Here is a 15979-nt window from a genome sequence, read left to right as displayed (position 1 = left end):
ATGGTGATCATTTTGTAATGTATAGAAATATTGGATCACTGTCTTATGTACCTGGAACTAACATAGTGTTGTAGGTCAATTATGCTTCAGTAAAAAAAAACCCAAGCCCAAACCTTACGTATACTAGAATATAGCCTGGATTAAAATAATAAAAAACTGAGAAAAGAAAATAGAAGAATTAAAAATTTTTTGGAGGCAGTTTAAGATTCTAAGCTTTGAAGGAATAGAAAAAACCCAGAAAAAATACACTTGAAGTTTTATTAAATAGATAACTCTGGCAAATAACATTCTGGGAAAAATATTTTAAGCAGAATTGGCTTAAATATTATCTAGAGTTCAAATAAACTGGTAAGGTACACGTTTGAAAATCTCAATAGACAAATGAACAAAGGATGTGACCAAATACTTCACAAATGAAGAAATACTACTGGAAATAAATAGTAAAATCTCTACCTTCAATAGTAAGAAATAATTATGTTAAAATCAGATACGGTTTTTAAATTGAACTAGTAAATAATTTAAAATCTGTTAAAAAAAATGATGGCCGTATTATGGCAAAGTAGTCTATGATATTCCCAAAATGACCAGCTGAGTATAAGCTGGTACAGTGCTGAACAGCAATTTGGCAGTATCTATCAAGTAATTATATGCTAGTTTATTTATTAATATAAACATATATTTATTTATCATAAAGGTTATAAGACTTTCCCCAATAATTCTTTTGTTTTGGACTCTAAGACTACAAAATGGGAAAAAGGTATGCATAAAGCCTCTTCATAGTGGAAAATATTAAAAAGAGCTTAAATATCTAAAATGTGATACATAAAACATTGGTAAAATTTTTTATATCCCTTTCAAGCAGTGCTTATAAAGGCTGCAGCACTAGGGAGATCACGCAGTAGAGCTGACAGGCAGAGGGAAACAGTGTCGCTGTTTTATCATACCATGAGGTAGACACAGGAATGCTACCTGCTGATGCAAAAGTAAATTGGTTCATATTGCCAGGTTCCTTTCCAGACAAGTACCAAGAACTTGTCACTGATGGTTTTATTTCTAGAAATAGAATATAAGAAATGATAAGGAGCATGGTCAAAGATATACATACAGACATGCACCCAAGCATTTTTACAGTGGCAAAAGTTGGAAAGAACCTAAGTTGGACTGTGAGAATCCTCTGATTTACATGAAGGGATGGAGCAGAATTTGCGATGTTACTTAATAGTAAAGAGCAGAACCAGGACAGGAAACCAGAGTCCTCCTGCTAACACGTATGGCTATCGATGTTGTATTGGGAAACGTCCTGTTACTCAGCAAGATCCATTAGTGCCATAATTGTTGACGTTGCCTAGAATAAGAGGACTCTGCTGTCAGACCACTTGAGCTTTGCTAGACTCACTTGAGGATGCTTCAGGCATAACAGTGAAGCTAAACAGAAAGTCCTATCATCATGAAATGATGATTATCAATGCATTGGTACTGACTTGTTGCCGCTTCACTTACTTTCCCATCTTAGCATGTCTTGTTAACCATTTATTTGTGTTGTATCCTAATTCAGCAGTATTCAAAATTACTGCCACAGGAATTCTAGAAATCAAACTTATATTAATTTTACTACCAGTCTTTAAAAATATCAATACTAAAGTAATCATAAAATTCTGTATTGAATGTTGTTGTTTTTTTTTAAGAAGATGTTGTGGGTAGGAGTTTATTAATTAATTAATTTATTTTTGCTCTGTTGCATCTTCGTTTCTTTGCGAGGGCTTTCTCTAGTTGTGGCAAGCGGGGGGCCACTCTTCATCGCGGTGCGCAGGCCTCTCACTATGGCGGCCTCTCTTGTTGCGGAGCATAGGCTCCAGACGCTCAGGCTCAGTAGTTGTGGCTCACGGGCCTAGTTGCTCTGCGGCATGTGGGATCCTCCCAGACCAGGGCTCGAACCCGTGTCCCCTGCATTAGCAGGCAGATTCTCAACCACTGCGCCACCAGGGAAGCCCCTTGATGTTTTTAAATTTTAAAATTTTAAATTACATATGCTTATTACTTTACCCATGGATGTGTGATCACTACTCAAGGTGGTTTTTATTTTTAAAATATTACAACTTATGAATTTAGCTGTAGATAATTAATTAAAAATCTTAGTAAAATATGTACTTATGATAACCATTGTAAATTAATATATCTGGTAGAGAGCTTACTCTCTCTTTTTTCAAAAAATATTTATTTACTTATTATTTATTTATTTAGGCTGCGCCGGGTCTTTGTCAGGCATGCGGGCTTCTTAGTTGCGGCATGCATGTGGGATCTAGTTCCCCGACCAGGCATCGAACCTGGGCCCCCTGCATTGGAAGCGTGGAGTATTACCCACTGGACCACCAGGGAAGTCCCTAGAGAGCTTACTCTCTTGATCAGTATTTGACAATCAAGAGAGAACACTGAAGATTGACTTGTTTGGTAACAAAAAATGACAAAGGGGAAAAGCTCAAAATCATGTCTAGCATTTGAGTGAAACTAAAAAAGTTCTTGTAAATTTATTTCTACAAAGAAGATAGATATTTCGAATCATTCACAGAAAAATTTCTGCGTTAGAAGTTAGTGGGTTTATAAAATATTTGATATGCCAGGTCCTTCGATAAGTGCTAGGAGATGTGTTTGGAATGAGAGAACATCCTTGCACTTAGCACCTTCACTGGCTGGTTGCTCTGTGGCTGGTCCCAGTGCAGTGCTCTGTCTTTACTTGACATCTGTTTGTTGAGCAGAGTCTGCATCTCAAAGAAACCTAGACAAATGATTGTGTCGAGTAACAGATAAAACAAGGCATTGCTCCTTAATTTGTAAGGAAATGTGTAATATCTTTAGTATATCTTTTAAACAAATATTTAGCTTACTGATAGGAAAAGTTTGACTAATGTGGGGATATATGTTTAGAAAATGCAGCCGACAGAAAGATATTAAAAATATGTATGTGTGAATGCCTAACCAAATACTTACAGGTTAAAAAGTTCACTCTCATTGCATTGATATACTCTTTGATGTCAGTCTTTATGGTACATTTGGAAAAAATCTTTGGAAATAGGAAGTCAAAAGATGTCTCTTGATTTTCTACATCTGCCGAAGAGCTTTCTGATAAAGGGGAAATGAGATTTGGCATTTGGAACTAGTTCCTGGAGACCAAGAGACAGAGCATCACATTCTAGTTCTCATTAAAGCCTTTTATAACTGAGCCAGATACCATATTGAGCTCTATGTGCAGTTTTCTTGGAGTGTTGCCTCTGACTTATATTTAAAGTCAGGTCACATTCACTGGTGACGAGATTTCTGAACAGAGACAACTTCCTAGCATCTGTTATGTAACTCAACTCCCTTGGAGGGAGGGGCAATACATTTTGGGGAGGAGGAGAAGAGAAAGTAGATAAAACTGGAGGAAAGAGATGAAGGAGAGGGGTTGTAGTCCTTTTTGCGGGAGTGCTCTACCATGGGAGATAGCAAGTGACTAGGTGTTTCCTGTTCTGGTTTTCATCTTACTAAAAGAGCACACCCCTGGTACGCTAGCAAAGCACATGGCCATGAGGGAAAGCTGGGGGGAGTCGAGGTATGATTCTATATAGGATTAGAGGGGTGGGGCAAAGGGATGCAGGCAGATATAGTGGTCCCTTGACTGCCTCTAGTTCCTTGTGTACAGAGGTATCTGGAAAGTTAGCATGTTATATGGTTCTTAAATAGAGCCAGTGACCTGAAGCCAGTGTTGCCTTTAGGAATTCCACATGTGTAATTGAAGAATACTTATTATGCAAAGAAGTTCCATTTGTAAAAGAGAGTAGTATCTCTCTTGTGTGGCACTTGTATTTTATTTGACATAAGACTATGCCCTATTCCTTTAGATAGACTTAAATTTCACAGAATTTTAGATTTTATGAAACCTGTTTTTCTCCCCAGAAGAAATATCCTAGTCTTTCTTTAATTGTATCTGAAAATAATTACTCATGATTCATAATCAGATTGGATGTTCACTATTTGCCAAAACTATATGAGCATTTTCTCCATATTCTAGTGCTTAGAACTGATACCATTTTAACAGTTGACAAAATAAAACAGCATTTTCCTCTAGTGACACTGCTTTTTTTAGAGGGTAGTTTGCATGTTATCCAGAGTGTTGTTTTTCCTTGTGGTTATTTCGATGTTTGTACACATACGAGGAGGTTCAGGAATGGATGCCAATCCATTGGGTGTATGTTGCTTCTAAGTAATAGCTCTGAAACTTTCTGATGAGGGAGGAGTCCATTAACTCACTATTGGGAGATGTCATTTATCTGTGCTGTTTGCTTTACCTCTATCCCTTGCCTCCTTTGGCTGACTTAATTGAGAGTAGGCTGTGTTATTATCCATTCCAGAAACTGTATTAAAAAAAAATTCTCTATTACTAACGCTGTAATACAAAAATGGTAAGCGAAGTAAACAGATAAATTGAATGATCTGGCCAAAGTTACCGGTGACTCAAGTGTGTGGAGGCGGAATTTATGACACTCTTCCTTTAATAAGGACAACTGATGTCAGATTTCCCTGACATTTTATAAGGTGCCCCAGCTCATATTGGTGTCTAACTTTTTTTTTTTTTTTTTTTTTTTTTGCGGTACGCGGGCCCCTCCCGCTGCGGAGCACAGGCTCTGGACGCGCAGGCTCACGGGCCCAGCCGCTCCGCGGCATGTGGGATCCTCCCGGACCGGGGCACGAACCCATGTCCCCTGCATCGGCAGGTGGACTCTCAACCACTGCGCCACCAGGGAAACCCCTATGTCTAACTTTTAATATCACAGAAAGATTACATTTTAGGTTCAAGTTCCGTAGGAAAGTCACTGTCAAACTAGTGGTCAACAACTGCTATGAATTTTTTGGTTGACGCCATGTTAGAATTATGTTTCTGTTAAGTAATGTTTCAGTTATTTGTACTATGCATTGCAAGAAGCCACCAGTAATAGAATTCAAGAAATACTTGCTTAATAGGGAACAACTAGAACAATTAAATTGGAAATGTCATTTCTTATAAACCTGCTCAATTCTTTGCTAGCTCTTCAGCTAGTGATTAAAGAAAAATATTGTGACCATGAGGGAGAAAGCCTTTCTTCCTACGTGGTTTTCAGTGCACAAATAAGAAATTAGGAGTCAAAGAGTAACAGTTCTTGGAAATGCTTAAAGTCGAGGGGTGGTGGTTCTGTCATCTATGTTAAGTTATCTGAAGATCTTTGTGTGAAGAAACTATGAAAACAGAAAAACAGCTTTTGTTCACCAGACTAAATCTTCATAAGCCACTGTTTTGTAATTTTGAATCCTGTTAACAACATTCTGAAGCTTATTAAATTGAGACTTTTGTCTTCTTTATTTTTAGCACACTCAAGTGTATATATAAATCTCTGGAATGTTGAAGGAGTGACATTCCGCAAGTGTCAGATTTTTTTCTTTTCTTCTGTTGCCCATTGTGAAGGGGAGACCAGTAAATTAAGAATGTTTGATTCTTTCTCCTATATTTGCTTTCCTTTTGGAACTCTGTTACAGAATAAAGAATTGTTTTTTTGTGGAAGCATTACTGAATAGGAAAATCATTGTTTCAAATTATAGTTTTCTGGCAGTGACTAATGATTAATTAACGAGGCTAGCTTTACTAGAAAAACATTATTATAATATTAAATTTCTACATGGCTTGGCACTATTATCAGTGCACAGCAACAAAAATATAGAATTCACCATAATCTAGACTTAGAACCAAAAATTGTACTCTTAAGTTTCAGGTGTCAAAACTGGGTTCTAAAAGTGTTTTAGAATCTAGAGACTTACAGATATCCTTGCAGATTCTGTAATAACAACATAAACTTTTGTTCAGTGTTAGATTCTGAAGTGACTGTTAGCCTATTTCGGGGAGTTCTGGTACATTTAAATTTTTACCCAGTCATTCCGCAGTGATAACAAAGCAATCATAGAGTTGAATGAGTTACCAATGGGAAATAGTTGTTATTTGGATGAGTTCCACTGCACCCTTTAAATATGGCAAAGAAAAAAATATGGTTTGAATCTACCTTTTTAAAACATGGTTCAGTTTGAGAAAAAATATCAGTAAAAATGATTAATAGAAAAAAGTATTCTTAGGTTTAAGAGAACTATATTACAATGAAAGAGATTCTTAAACTAACTGTTGAAACAGAATCAAATATTACCTTTCTTTAACAAATGTGGAACTAGTTTTAAAGGACATGTCTTTGAATGTAGAAGTGTATCTGTATGTTCTAAGAGGCCCGTGTCACTGTTGTTGGCATTGCTGGTCTCTATTTCTTGACTTATTTTCTTAGTTGTTTGCTTTCTCTTGGGCTCTTGGACCTGAAGAAAATACTGGGATGGATGAATGACATGTATGATTTTTGAGGATGTTAAAAAGAACACTAAACTAATACTGGCATTCTTGTAACTGCATATGTTGTTTCTTTATTTACTTTCAGTTTGATTAATAAGCTTAAACCTGGTGTCATTAAGAAGATCAATAGACTGTCCACACCAATAGCAGGTTTGGTAAGTAATAAATTATCTTCAAAATTATATTTGTTTCTGAAATGTAAAAAGATGGGCATAAACACGTTCTCTTAATCTGGAATTATCATAGATATTAGGTTTGGGGTCTTTTTTTCTCAAGAAAAGTATTTCTTGTGATCTTGTCCTTATATCTTTAGTTCCTCCTTCTGTTTCCATTCTGCCTGGAGGCTTTTATTCTATTTATTTAATTTTTTGTTTGTTTTGCTTCTTGTGCCCTCAAACTGCCTATATCCCCCCTTTTGGCCCATTTCTTCCACAAATTGCATTTGTTTAGGATCACGGTCTTTCCGAAACTCAGCCCTCCGTGTATTGGTTGCTAGTTGACCACAGTTTATGGAAACTGGCCAAAGCTGATGAGTTGTTACATTTCAGGTGCTTCGTGCTTATACATTGCCCTCGCTCAGCATGCAGGCTTTGGAGTGTATTTGCAACATACTTAAGACCTGTCACCTCTTTTGGTTTCCTGTGTGATGTTGGGCAAGTCTCTGTCTTCTACTTTGCCTCAGTAACCTTTTCTATAAGATGACTATGGATGACTCTCTAGATTCATTCTAGCTTTAAATCCGGAGTTTTGTGTATGAAAAACACCCCATACTATCATTATATAGATTCTCTGCTGTATCAAGACCCTAGAGAGATCAATAATAATGTGGGACCATATCTTTGGAAATATAATTTATAATTACAAATGATGGATAATTTTCAAAATGTTAGCATTCCTGGGGCTTCCCTGATGGCGCAGTGGTTGAGAGTCCTCCTGCCGATGCAGGGGACACGGGTTCGTGCCCCGGTCCAGGAAGATACCACATGCCGCGGAGCGGCTGGGCCCGTGAGCCATGGCCGCTGAGCCTGCGCATGCGGAGCCTGTGCTCCGCAACGGGAGAGGCCACTGCAGTGAGAGGCCCGTGTACCGCAAAAAAAAAAAAAAAAAGTTAGCATTCCCTAAGAATCAAGGCTGATGATGGGAGTCAGGTAAAAAATTAATTTACAAAACACTTAAGTTTAAGACAGCTAATAACTGGAATGTAAATAAAATATGTTAATATTTTATCATTGGAATAGTCAAGCTGCTTATAATACATTCAGGAACCTTCTGTTTGGCCATGCATGTGTTTGCAGATGTTAAAGGCATGACGGATTAAAGGTAGCAGTACTAAAATTTCTGGGTTTGCAGAAGGTGTCATCAGAATTTTGACAGGAATAAGTTGGTGGCAGAGTGTTTATTATTAGAAAATATCTGTCTAGGAGAGAAGGAAAGAAGAGTTTTTACAGTTTTTTCTTTGAAAGATCAGAAAATTACTATTTTCTTTTGAAATATAGAATGCAGTGGACCCTTGAGCAAAGCGAGAGTTAGGAGCACCAACCTCCTGCGCACTTGAAAATCTGTGTGTAACTTCTGACTCCCCCCCAAACTTAACTGCTAATAGCTTACTATTGACCAGAAGCCTTATTGATAACATAAATAGTCGATTAACCCATATTTTGTATGTTATATGTATTATCAATATATACTGTATTGTTACAATAAAGTAAGTTAGATAAAAGAAAATGTTAAGAAAATCCTAAGGAAGAGAAAATACATTTACAGTACTGTACTGTATTTATTGAAACCATAAGTTTACCTTGTCTGTTTACAAGATGAATCATCTGTCTGTCAATACCAACATCAATATTGTCTCATATGATACAAAACACTATAGCTGTTATACATATTACTACCATTAGTCATAAAATTGAAAAGGTAATGTGAAAAAGAAATTCATATTTATTTAAAGGTATAATGATTCATGCATTGATAACAAAGAAACAGCACTATGATTGCTTCATGGTTACCAAGCCTATACACTAATAAATGAACCATTATATGATTTTTGTGGCATACAGTATTACAGTCATATTTATAATACAGTACTAGAAACATTGTTACATTGAAAAACCCACTTACCCGTGATGATAGTCTGATATGCAGTTTCTCCAATCATGAGAGCGAGAGAGGCATATTGTACTGTAATTCCTTGAAAGCAAAGTTATAAAACAGTAAGAAAACTAACAAATAATTTTATATTAAATATCACTCACCTTATGCCTGTGTAAAGGTAGTATCTACATATATTTTATGCATTCACGATATATACTAACTTTTTCTTAATTTTTTCGATATTTCTAGGCTACACGATTCATCTGTGAGTTTTTTCAAATTGTCACAAATCTCCAAAAAATTTTCCAATATATTTCTTGAAAAAATATCTACGTATAAATGGACCTGTGCAGTTCAAACCTTTGTTGTTCAAGGGTCAACTGTCTATATATAAAGTTCCAGAGCAGTTGGGCTCAAATATTAATTCCTTCCTTCTTACCAAGTTACATCTATTCTATTTCTGTCACGACTAAGCAGCTGACATGATATTTTTATTGGTCTCAAACTTGGTTGGGTAAAAAACTTTCATATATATGCATGTATTGCAATGTACATATATGTATGAATTACTTCTAGCAATATAGGAGTCAGAGGTGTTATTTAAGGAATAAAGTGAAAGAACTTTTGTTTTTGAAGTCTTCCTAGGAAGAAACATTCAATTTAATAGAATAAATATGTTTTATATGAAAATAACTTTTACGAAGTAACTTCTGTGAAAATTAAAAGTATGAATTGTATTGAAAGTACTCTGTTTTTTCAGACGGCTTGAGTTATTCTCAGTGTTATAGGTTGAATTGTGTCCCGCCCCTCAAAAAAAAGATCCACTGCAGGCATACCTCAATTTATTGTGCTTCGCTTTAGTGCACTTTGCAGATACTGCATTTTTTATAAATTGAAGGTTTGTGGCAACCCTGCATCGAACAAGTTTTATCAGTGCCATTTTTCTAACGGCATTTTTTCACCCCATGTCTCTGGGTCATATTTGGGTAATTCTTGCAGTATTTCAAACTTTTTCATTATTATTGTATTCGTTGTGGTGATCCATGACCAGTGTTTTCTGATGTTACTTCTGTGACTCTCTGAAGGCTCAGATGATGGTTAGTATGTTTTAGCAATACAGTATTTGTTAATTAAGGTATGTGTGTTGCTTTATTAGACGTAATGCTACTGCACACTTGATAGACTACAGTTAGTATAAACATAACTTTTATATGCACTGGGAGACAAAAAAAAATTCATGTGACTTGCTTTATCGCGGTGGTCTGGAACCCAACCCACAATATCTCTGAGGTATGCCTATATACTGAAGTCCTAAACTGCAGTACCTCAGAATGTGATCTTATTTGGGAAGAGGGTTGTCCCATGGAGAATGGGAACAGAGGTCATAATGGAGTAGGGTAGACACCCTAATCTAATATGATTGGCATCCTTATAAGAAGATGGCCTTATGAAGGCAGGTACACACAGGAAGAAAGCCATGTGACAACTGAGAATTGGCGTGATGCATCCACAGGCCAAGGAGGAGCAGAGATTGCCAGCAAACCACCAGAAACTGGAAGAGGCAAGGAAGGATTCTTCTACAGGTTTCATGGGAGCATGGCTTTGTGAATACCTTGATTTTGGACTTCTTGTCTCCAGAACTGTGAGACAATAAATCTCTGTTGCTTTAAGCCACTCGGCTTGTGGTACTTTGTCATGGCAGCCCTCGGAAACTAATACAGATAGGTAAATGTTTTAGTTAATACTTGCCTTTTAAAAAACTTTTTATTTTGAAATATAGATTCAGAGGAAGTTGCAAAAAAAGCAGTACACGGAGTTCCTCTGTGCCTTTCACCCCAGTTTCCCGCATTGTAACATCTCGTATAACTCTGGTACAATATTGAAACCAGGAATTCACACTGGTACATTCAAAGACTTTAATCAGATCCACCAGTTTTACATGCAGTTAATGGTAACAAAGAGCAAAGATGCTTTCAAGCTAAGTGAGATGAAGAGTGTTTTATTGTAAGGATTTTCCGGAGGACTCTCGTTAATCTAGTGCTCAGGCATAAACATGGCAGCTGCGTTCAGCATGATTACTTTTTTCTGTCCCATTTCTAACAGGAAATGGCATCCCTTAGTTGCGTTTCCCAAGAGAGGAATCTGAATGGATCAGATTACTTTTTCTTTTTTTTTTTGTTAAATTGGAGTATAGTTGATTTGCAGTGTTGTGCAATGTTGTGTTAGTTTCAGCTGTACAGCAAAGTGAATCAGTTATACGTACACATATATCCACTCCCTTTCAGATTCTTTTCCCATATAGGTTGTTACGGAATATTGAGTAGACTTCCCTGTGCTATACAGTAGGTCCTTATTAGTTATCTATTTTATATGTAGCAGGGAATATATGATAATCCCAATCTCCTAATTTATCCCTTCCCCCCAGGTTTCCCCTTTGCTAACCATAAGTTTGATTTCGAGATCTGTGAGTCTGAGATTACCTTTTTCTTTCCAGGCTACAGATCTCGTGGGTCAGTGGCCAGCTAGTAGGTGAGTTCCTTAAGGGAGAGAGTGGTCTTGGCTGACTGGGCTGTGGTCAGGAGTATTCATTTCCTTTAGTTTGTTCAGTTCTGGTGTGTGAGCTGAAGTGGTTTCATGAATGAAGTTTGTGTGGGGTAGATACCAAGTTAGGTCAAATACAGCAATAATTACACAATTTCTGTGTAAGGGTTTGTTAAGCTATGTGAGTGTAATGCTCCAAGCCCCCTCTTCCATTCCTCCCTTTTTTACTCTCTTCTTCAGTTATGACTTTTATCTGTTTCATGTCCACTCCCATGTGTATTTAGCTTTGAAGCCAAGGCTGTGGACTTACCCATGGCAGATGGACCTGTGTGAAACACTTGGAATATCCCCTGAGCAATGACAACACAGAGGGAGATGTTAAGATGATTCAGAAGTATATTGAATGCTTTGCTTAAAACATTCATATGATTATATGATTATTTTTTTCTTTAGGAAGGCAGTAATCATGTTCTCATAGATCTTTTAGAGATACGATTGAGTTTTGTAAAGAAATACATTTCCCCCTATCCTTTAAATTCTTTTTGTTCTTTATAAAGCCATGCTTAAAAATTCTAACGCAAGAGTTTGAGTCTTCCAAAAATTAGCTGGTGTTAAATGTGGGTATGTTCAAATCATTGAAACTCAAAAGCAAAACTTTGAGAATTAAAAAACTCAACCTCAAAACAAACCCCTGAGAAACAGGCAAGATATTCTGATGGTGAAAAGAGCTGTTGAACCAGAATATTATTTACCATCTGCATTAATGTGCATGAGATACAATATGTGTAGAAAACATCAAGGAAGTTATTAACTGTAAGACTTATAGTCATCTTGGACCCCTAATGGTTTATTTGTATTTTCTAAAGCAAGGTTTCTCAACCTTGGCCCTATTGACATTTTGGACTGGATAATTCTTTGTTGTGGGAGTCTGTCCTGTGCATTGTAGAACGTTGAGCAGCATCCCTGGCCTCTACTCAATAGATGCAAGTAGCACTGTGCCCTCCATCCCCCCCTTGTGACAACTAAAAATGTCTCCTGACATTGCCAATAACCCCTATGGCATAAAATCATCCCTGGTTGAGAACCACTGAGCTAAAGAATCAAGAAAGTAAACCCTACCCTTCTATATGGGCTAGTTTGCTGACTGACTACAGATTTGATTGTTCTCACGCTTGGCATTTCAATTGCGATTTCCCTTTGAAAAGCAATGGTATCCTAGAAAATTTAGTTTGAATCATTTGTTTGTTTGAATGTCTGTGTCTGTCAGTGGGCTTAGTAGAAAAATCCTTGGTATATCCAGACTTGCATGAAAAATATGGGCTCAATTTGAACATCTTTGCTCTAAAGTGTTATTCTTTCAGATTCCTTTAAGAGTGGAATGTGTAAGGTTGACTACAGAGGCTGGGAAAGTTGTCTCCTCATTCAGGAATGCTGTAGAATGTAGGAAATGGGCAAAGATGCCAGCTAGCTTAAGCTGTTAGATGTGTCATTTTCTCCTGCCTTCATAATGGTTATTTTAAGAAATAAAGCAAGTCTATGGGTCTGCCATTTTTCAGAAGGTTATTAGTGGTCAGTGTTCTTGTATCTGTGTAAAATTGCTTCTGATTCATTCATCTTCACTCACCTATACACTTGGGTGTCAGCAAAGTAGTGCAACCTAGTCTATGCCAAGGTCACTGTTGAAACATCTAGTTGTTCCCTTCCTCTGTAGTAGAAAATTCACCTGAGGAATCAGCTATAAAATTTAAATATTCTGATACAGGTTTTATCCTGCACTTTTCTGAAAACTACTCTTAAGCAATGACTATATTTATCCCATTAAAATTTTTTTTTTAGTAAAATAAGCCCAGGGGTTGGGAGAGGGGAGGTTTGTGAAACGCTGAGTTTGTGAGTTCTTTCTACAAGTAAAATCAAAAAGTGAGACCTCAAGACAGACTGTTTTCAGGAGAAAAAAACTTTCTTCTGTTTCCTTTCTCTTCCAAGTTGAAATAATGTAAGAAGTACAAATATAATTACTAGTTTCATTCAAGGGTGGTACTTTTCTGGGTAGGAGGCAGGAATGAATTTTGTATGGTTGAAGAGAAAGTACTCAAGAAATATTAGAATGTGGCTTGGATGAGCAGCCAGTATGAATATATGCCTTGCTTGAAAGAGTGGTGATTGGGAGTTGCTGTGTACTAGGTCAAACCCAATGTGTGCCTCAGAGGGAATATCTCTCTAGTTGGTAATGAGCAAGATGCATTTGTGAAAATATTTGGATGTTAATATACGCAAAACACTGATAACAAGCTGTGGCATGAGAAGAGAGGGGAAAATGGTGTACAGCTAGTTTAAAATAACCATTTAGTGGTAAGATCAGTAGTGTCTACTTTCTGGTCTTTTTTTTTTTTTTTTTTTTTTGCGGTACACGGGCCTCTCGCTGTTGTGGCCTCTCCCGTTGCGGAGCGCAGGCTCAGCGGCCGTGGCTCACGGGCCCAGCCGCTCCGCGGCATGTGGGATCTTCCCAGACCGGGGCACGAACCCGTGTCCCCTGCATCGGCAGGTGGACTCTCAACCACTGCGCCACCAGGGAAGCCCTATTTTCTGGTCTTGAATTTTATTGCTGACTTCGTAGATTTGTTGAAGGAGATCTTCCACCTAGTAAATTTGGGAGAGGCTTCCACCAAGCAAATTCTTTTTGATTCACTCATCCTTGCCAATTCGATTATTCAGCAAATAAGAGCAGGATTTTCGTACTGAGCTGATTCTGACTGCCCTGTCCCCCATCTTTAGATGAATGGGGGTCAACATGGAGGTCCCCTCCCATAACCCTACTCTTGCCTCAACTCTTAGTTTTCACGTTCTTGATTTCCTCACGGTTGATAAATAACAAAGGCGAAATGTTTCTATAAATTACCATTTCTCACCTCTTACTGTATTGGAATAATTTCATATATGTTGGGTCAGACCTTGGAGTTTTGAGTTAAAAGAATTTTTTCTTTTCTTTCATTTCCTAATGAGACAGTGAAGGTTAAACTATATCAATCCACTTGATTAAAACTGCTCCGTCTTGGTCTCATGATTAAAACTCTATTAAAGAAATGTTTTTATTACAAAGGGAAGGTGAACCACTGTTACAAGCTGTGTAACACTAACATTTAAACTATCGTTATTTTACTAGCATGCCAATCTCATTATTTTCTTTGAAAACAAAACACCAATAACACAAATACGGAGTACTTTTTCTTACTTCTTAATAAAGACATAGAAGAGTACTATAATGTTACCATTTTTAGTGTACTATTGCACTGGTGTAAGAAATCATAGCATAAAAGTTAGCCAGTACTAAAAAAAAAGATCACTTTGTGCATTTGAAATGACATTTTCCACGGTTGTATTTTAATGTAAATAACTGTTTTCTAATGTATCTTTTATTGGAATTTCTGTGGATCACCATCTGTACTTTGAAATGGTTTGGGGTTATCCAGTAATCAAGTCTAAGGAAACAGACTGATGTGCATTGGATGTCTTCAAGGTAACAAATATTAGATATTAAATATCCAAATGCCTTAATACCTCCATGTAAATGGCATATAAATAAGTCAATGATGACTGAGTTATTTATATAAAGTATTTTTAGGAGATCTCATCAAGTTTTCTTGTCACCCTATTTTTCTCCAACTCTCAACTGAAATTAAGTATCACCAAGAGTAGAAACTTAGAAACTTAGTGTCAACGTTGAAATTGGTTACAATGCCCTTATAATGATGCAGCACTGTAAATCAGGAAACTCCGGTTTTATTTCTAGCCATAATCTCTTAGTCATGGCATTGGCACAAGTTTAGGAACACTTCCCTATGGTTTCAAAACTTACTCGTTTTTAAATCTAAGATGAACATTTATGTGCCAACTTTCAGCCTTGAGGGCAACTTTTTTCAAAACATTAATGAGGGCTTCCCTGGTGGCACAGTGGTTGAGAGTCTGCCTGCGGATGCAGGGGACACGGGTTCGTGCCCCAGTCTGGGAAGATCCCACATGCCGCGGAGCGGCAGGGCCCGTGAGCCATGGCCGCTGAGCCTGCGCGTCCGGAGCCTGTGCTCTGCAATGGGAGAGGCCACAACAGTGAGAGGCCTGCGTACCGCAAAAAAAAAACAACAAAAAAAAAAACAAAAAAAACCAAAAAAATAAAAACAACAACAAAAAATTAATGAATTAGAATTCCTAAAGCAACACTATGATTAACTTTTAGAGTTAAAAAAAATTTGATTCAGGGGTTTCCCTGGTGGCGCAGTGGTTGAGAGTCCGCCTGCCGATGCAGGGGGCGTGGATTCGTGCCCCGGTCCGGGAGGATACCGCGTGCCGCGGAGCGGCTGGGCCCTTGGGCCATGGCCGCTGGGCCTGCGCGTCCGGAGCCTGTGCTCCGCGGCGGGAGAGGCCACAACAGTGAGAGGCCCGCGTACCGCAAAAAAAAAAAAAAAAATTGATTCAGAGTAAGATTATGTCATACATGACAGTTTTATTCAGATACAAAGACACTTTGAACAGTCTCTCTTTAGGCATCTTTTTAATGTAGAAATTGGAAATGGAAGAGCAGATGATGTTAATATGAAATAGAACCCAGGTGTAAGCCTGGTGTCAGGGCATTGGTTACTTGATGGGGTTTAGGCCCATGACTATCCCTCCTCTCCTAAAAATACTGAACACCTACTCTGTGCCAGGTACTGTTCTAAGAACTTGGGACACAACCACAAGTAAGGCAGAGAACGTTGCTCCCTAATGGAACATAGGCAGTAAGTCGATAATAACCTGTCAGGTGCCAATGATTACCATGAAGAATCTATAATACCTTGCCAATTACCTTAATTATACTGAAAAAATAAAGTGAATGGGTAGAGAATGATTGAGTGCATGCATGAAAAGTATTACGGAGAAGGGGCTCAGGAGCATCTTATTTCAGGGGCTGGCGTTTGA

At 37.6% G+C, this 15979-nt stretch overlaps 1 protein-coding gene across 9 annotated transcripts in view; it reads left to right on the top strand.

Annotated features, from left to right (window-relative positions):
• LMO7 (LIM domain 7) overlaps window positions 1-15979 on the top strand; it is a 199415-nt gene that overhangs the window by 71791 nt on the left and 111645 nt on the right. For all 9 annotated transcript variants that reach the window (XM_089899436.1, XM_089899438.1, XM_022577016.3 and 6 more), the window contains one exon: window positions 6480-6549. In XM_089899436.1, the coding sequence (XP_089755562.1) occupies window positions 6480-6549 (70 nt within the window). The remainder of the gene's footprint in view (window positions 1-6479; window positions 6550-15979) is intronic.

The sequence above is a fragment of the Delphinapterus leucas genome, chromosome 18 (assembly GCF_059928025.1).
Source record: "Delphinapterus leucas isolate spDelLeu-1000000601 "Yukka" chromosome 18, BTC_Dleu_Yukka2, whole genome shotgun sequence".
Classification (NCBI taxonomy): domain Eukaryota; kingdom Metazoa; phylum Chordata; class Mammalia; order Artiodactyla; family Monodontidae; genus Delphinapterus; species Delphinapterus leucas.
The sequence above is the reverse complement of the archived record's forward strand: the minus strand, read 5'-3'. Positions and strand labels throughout refer to the sequence as shown.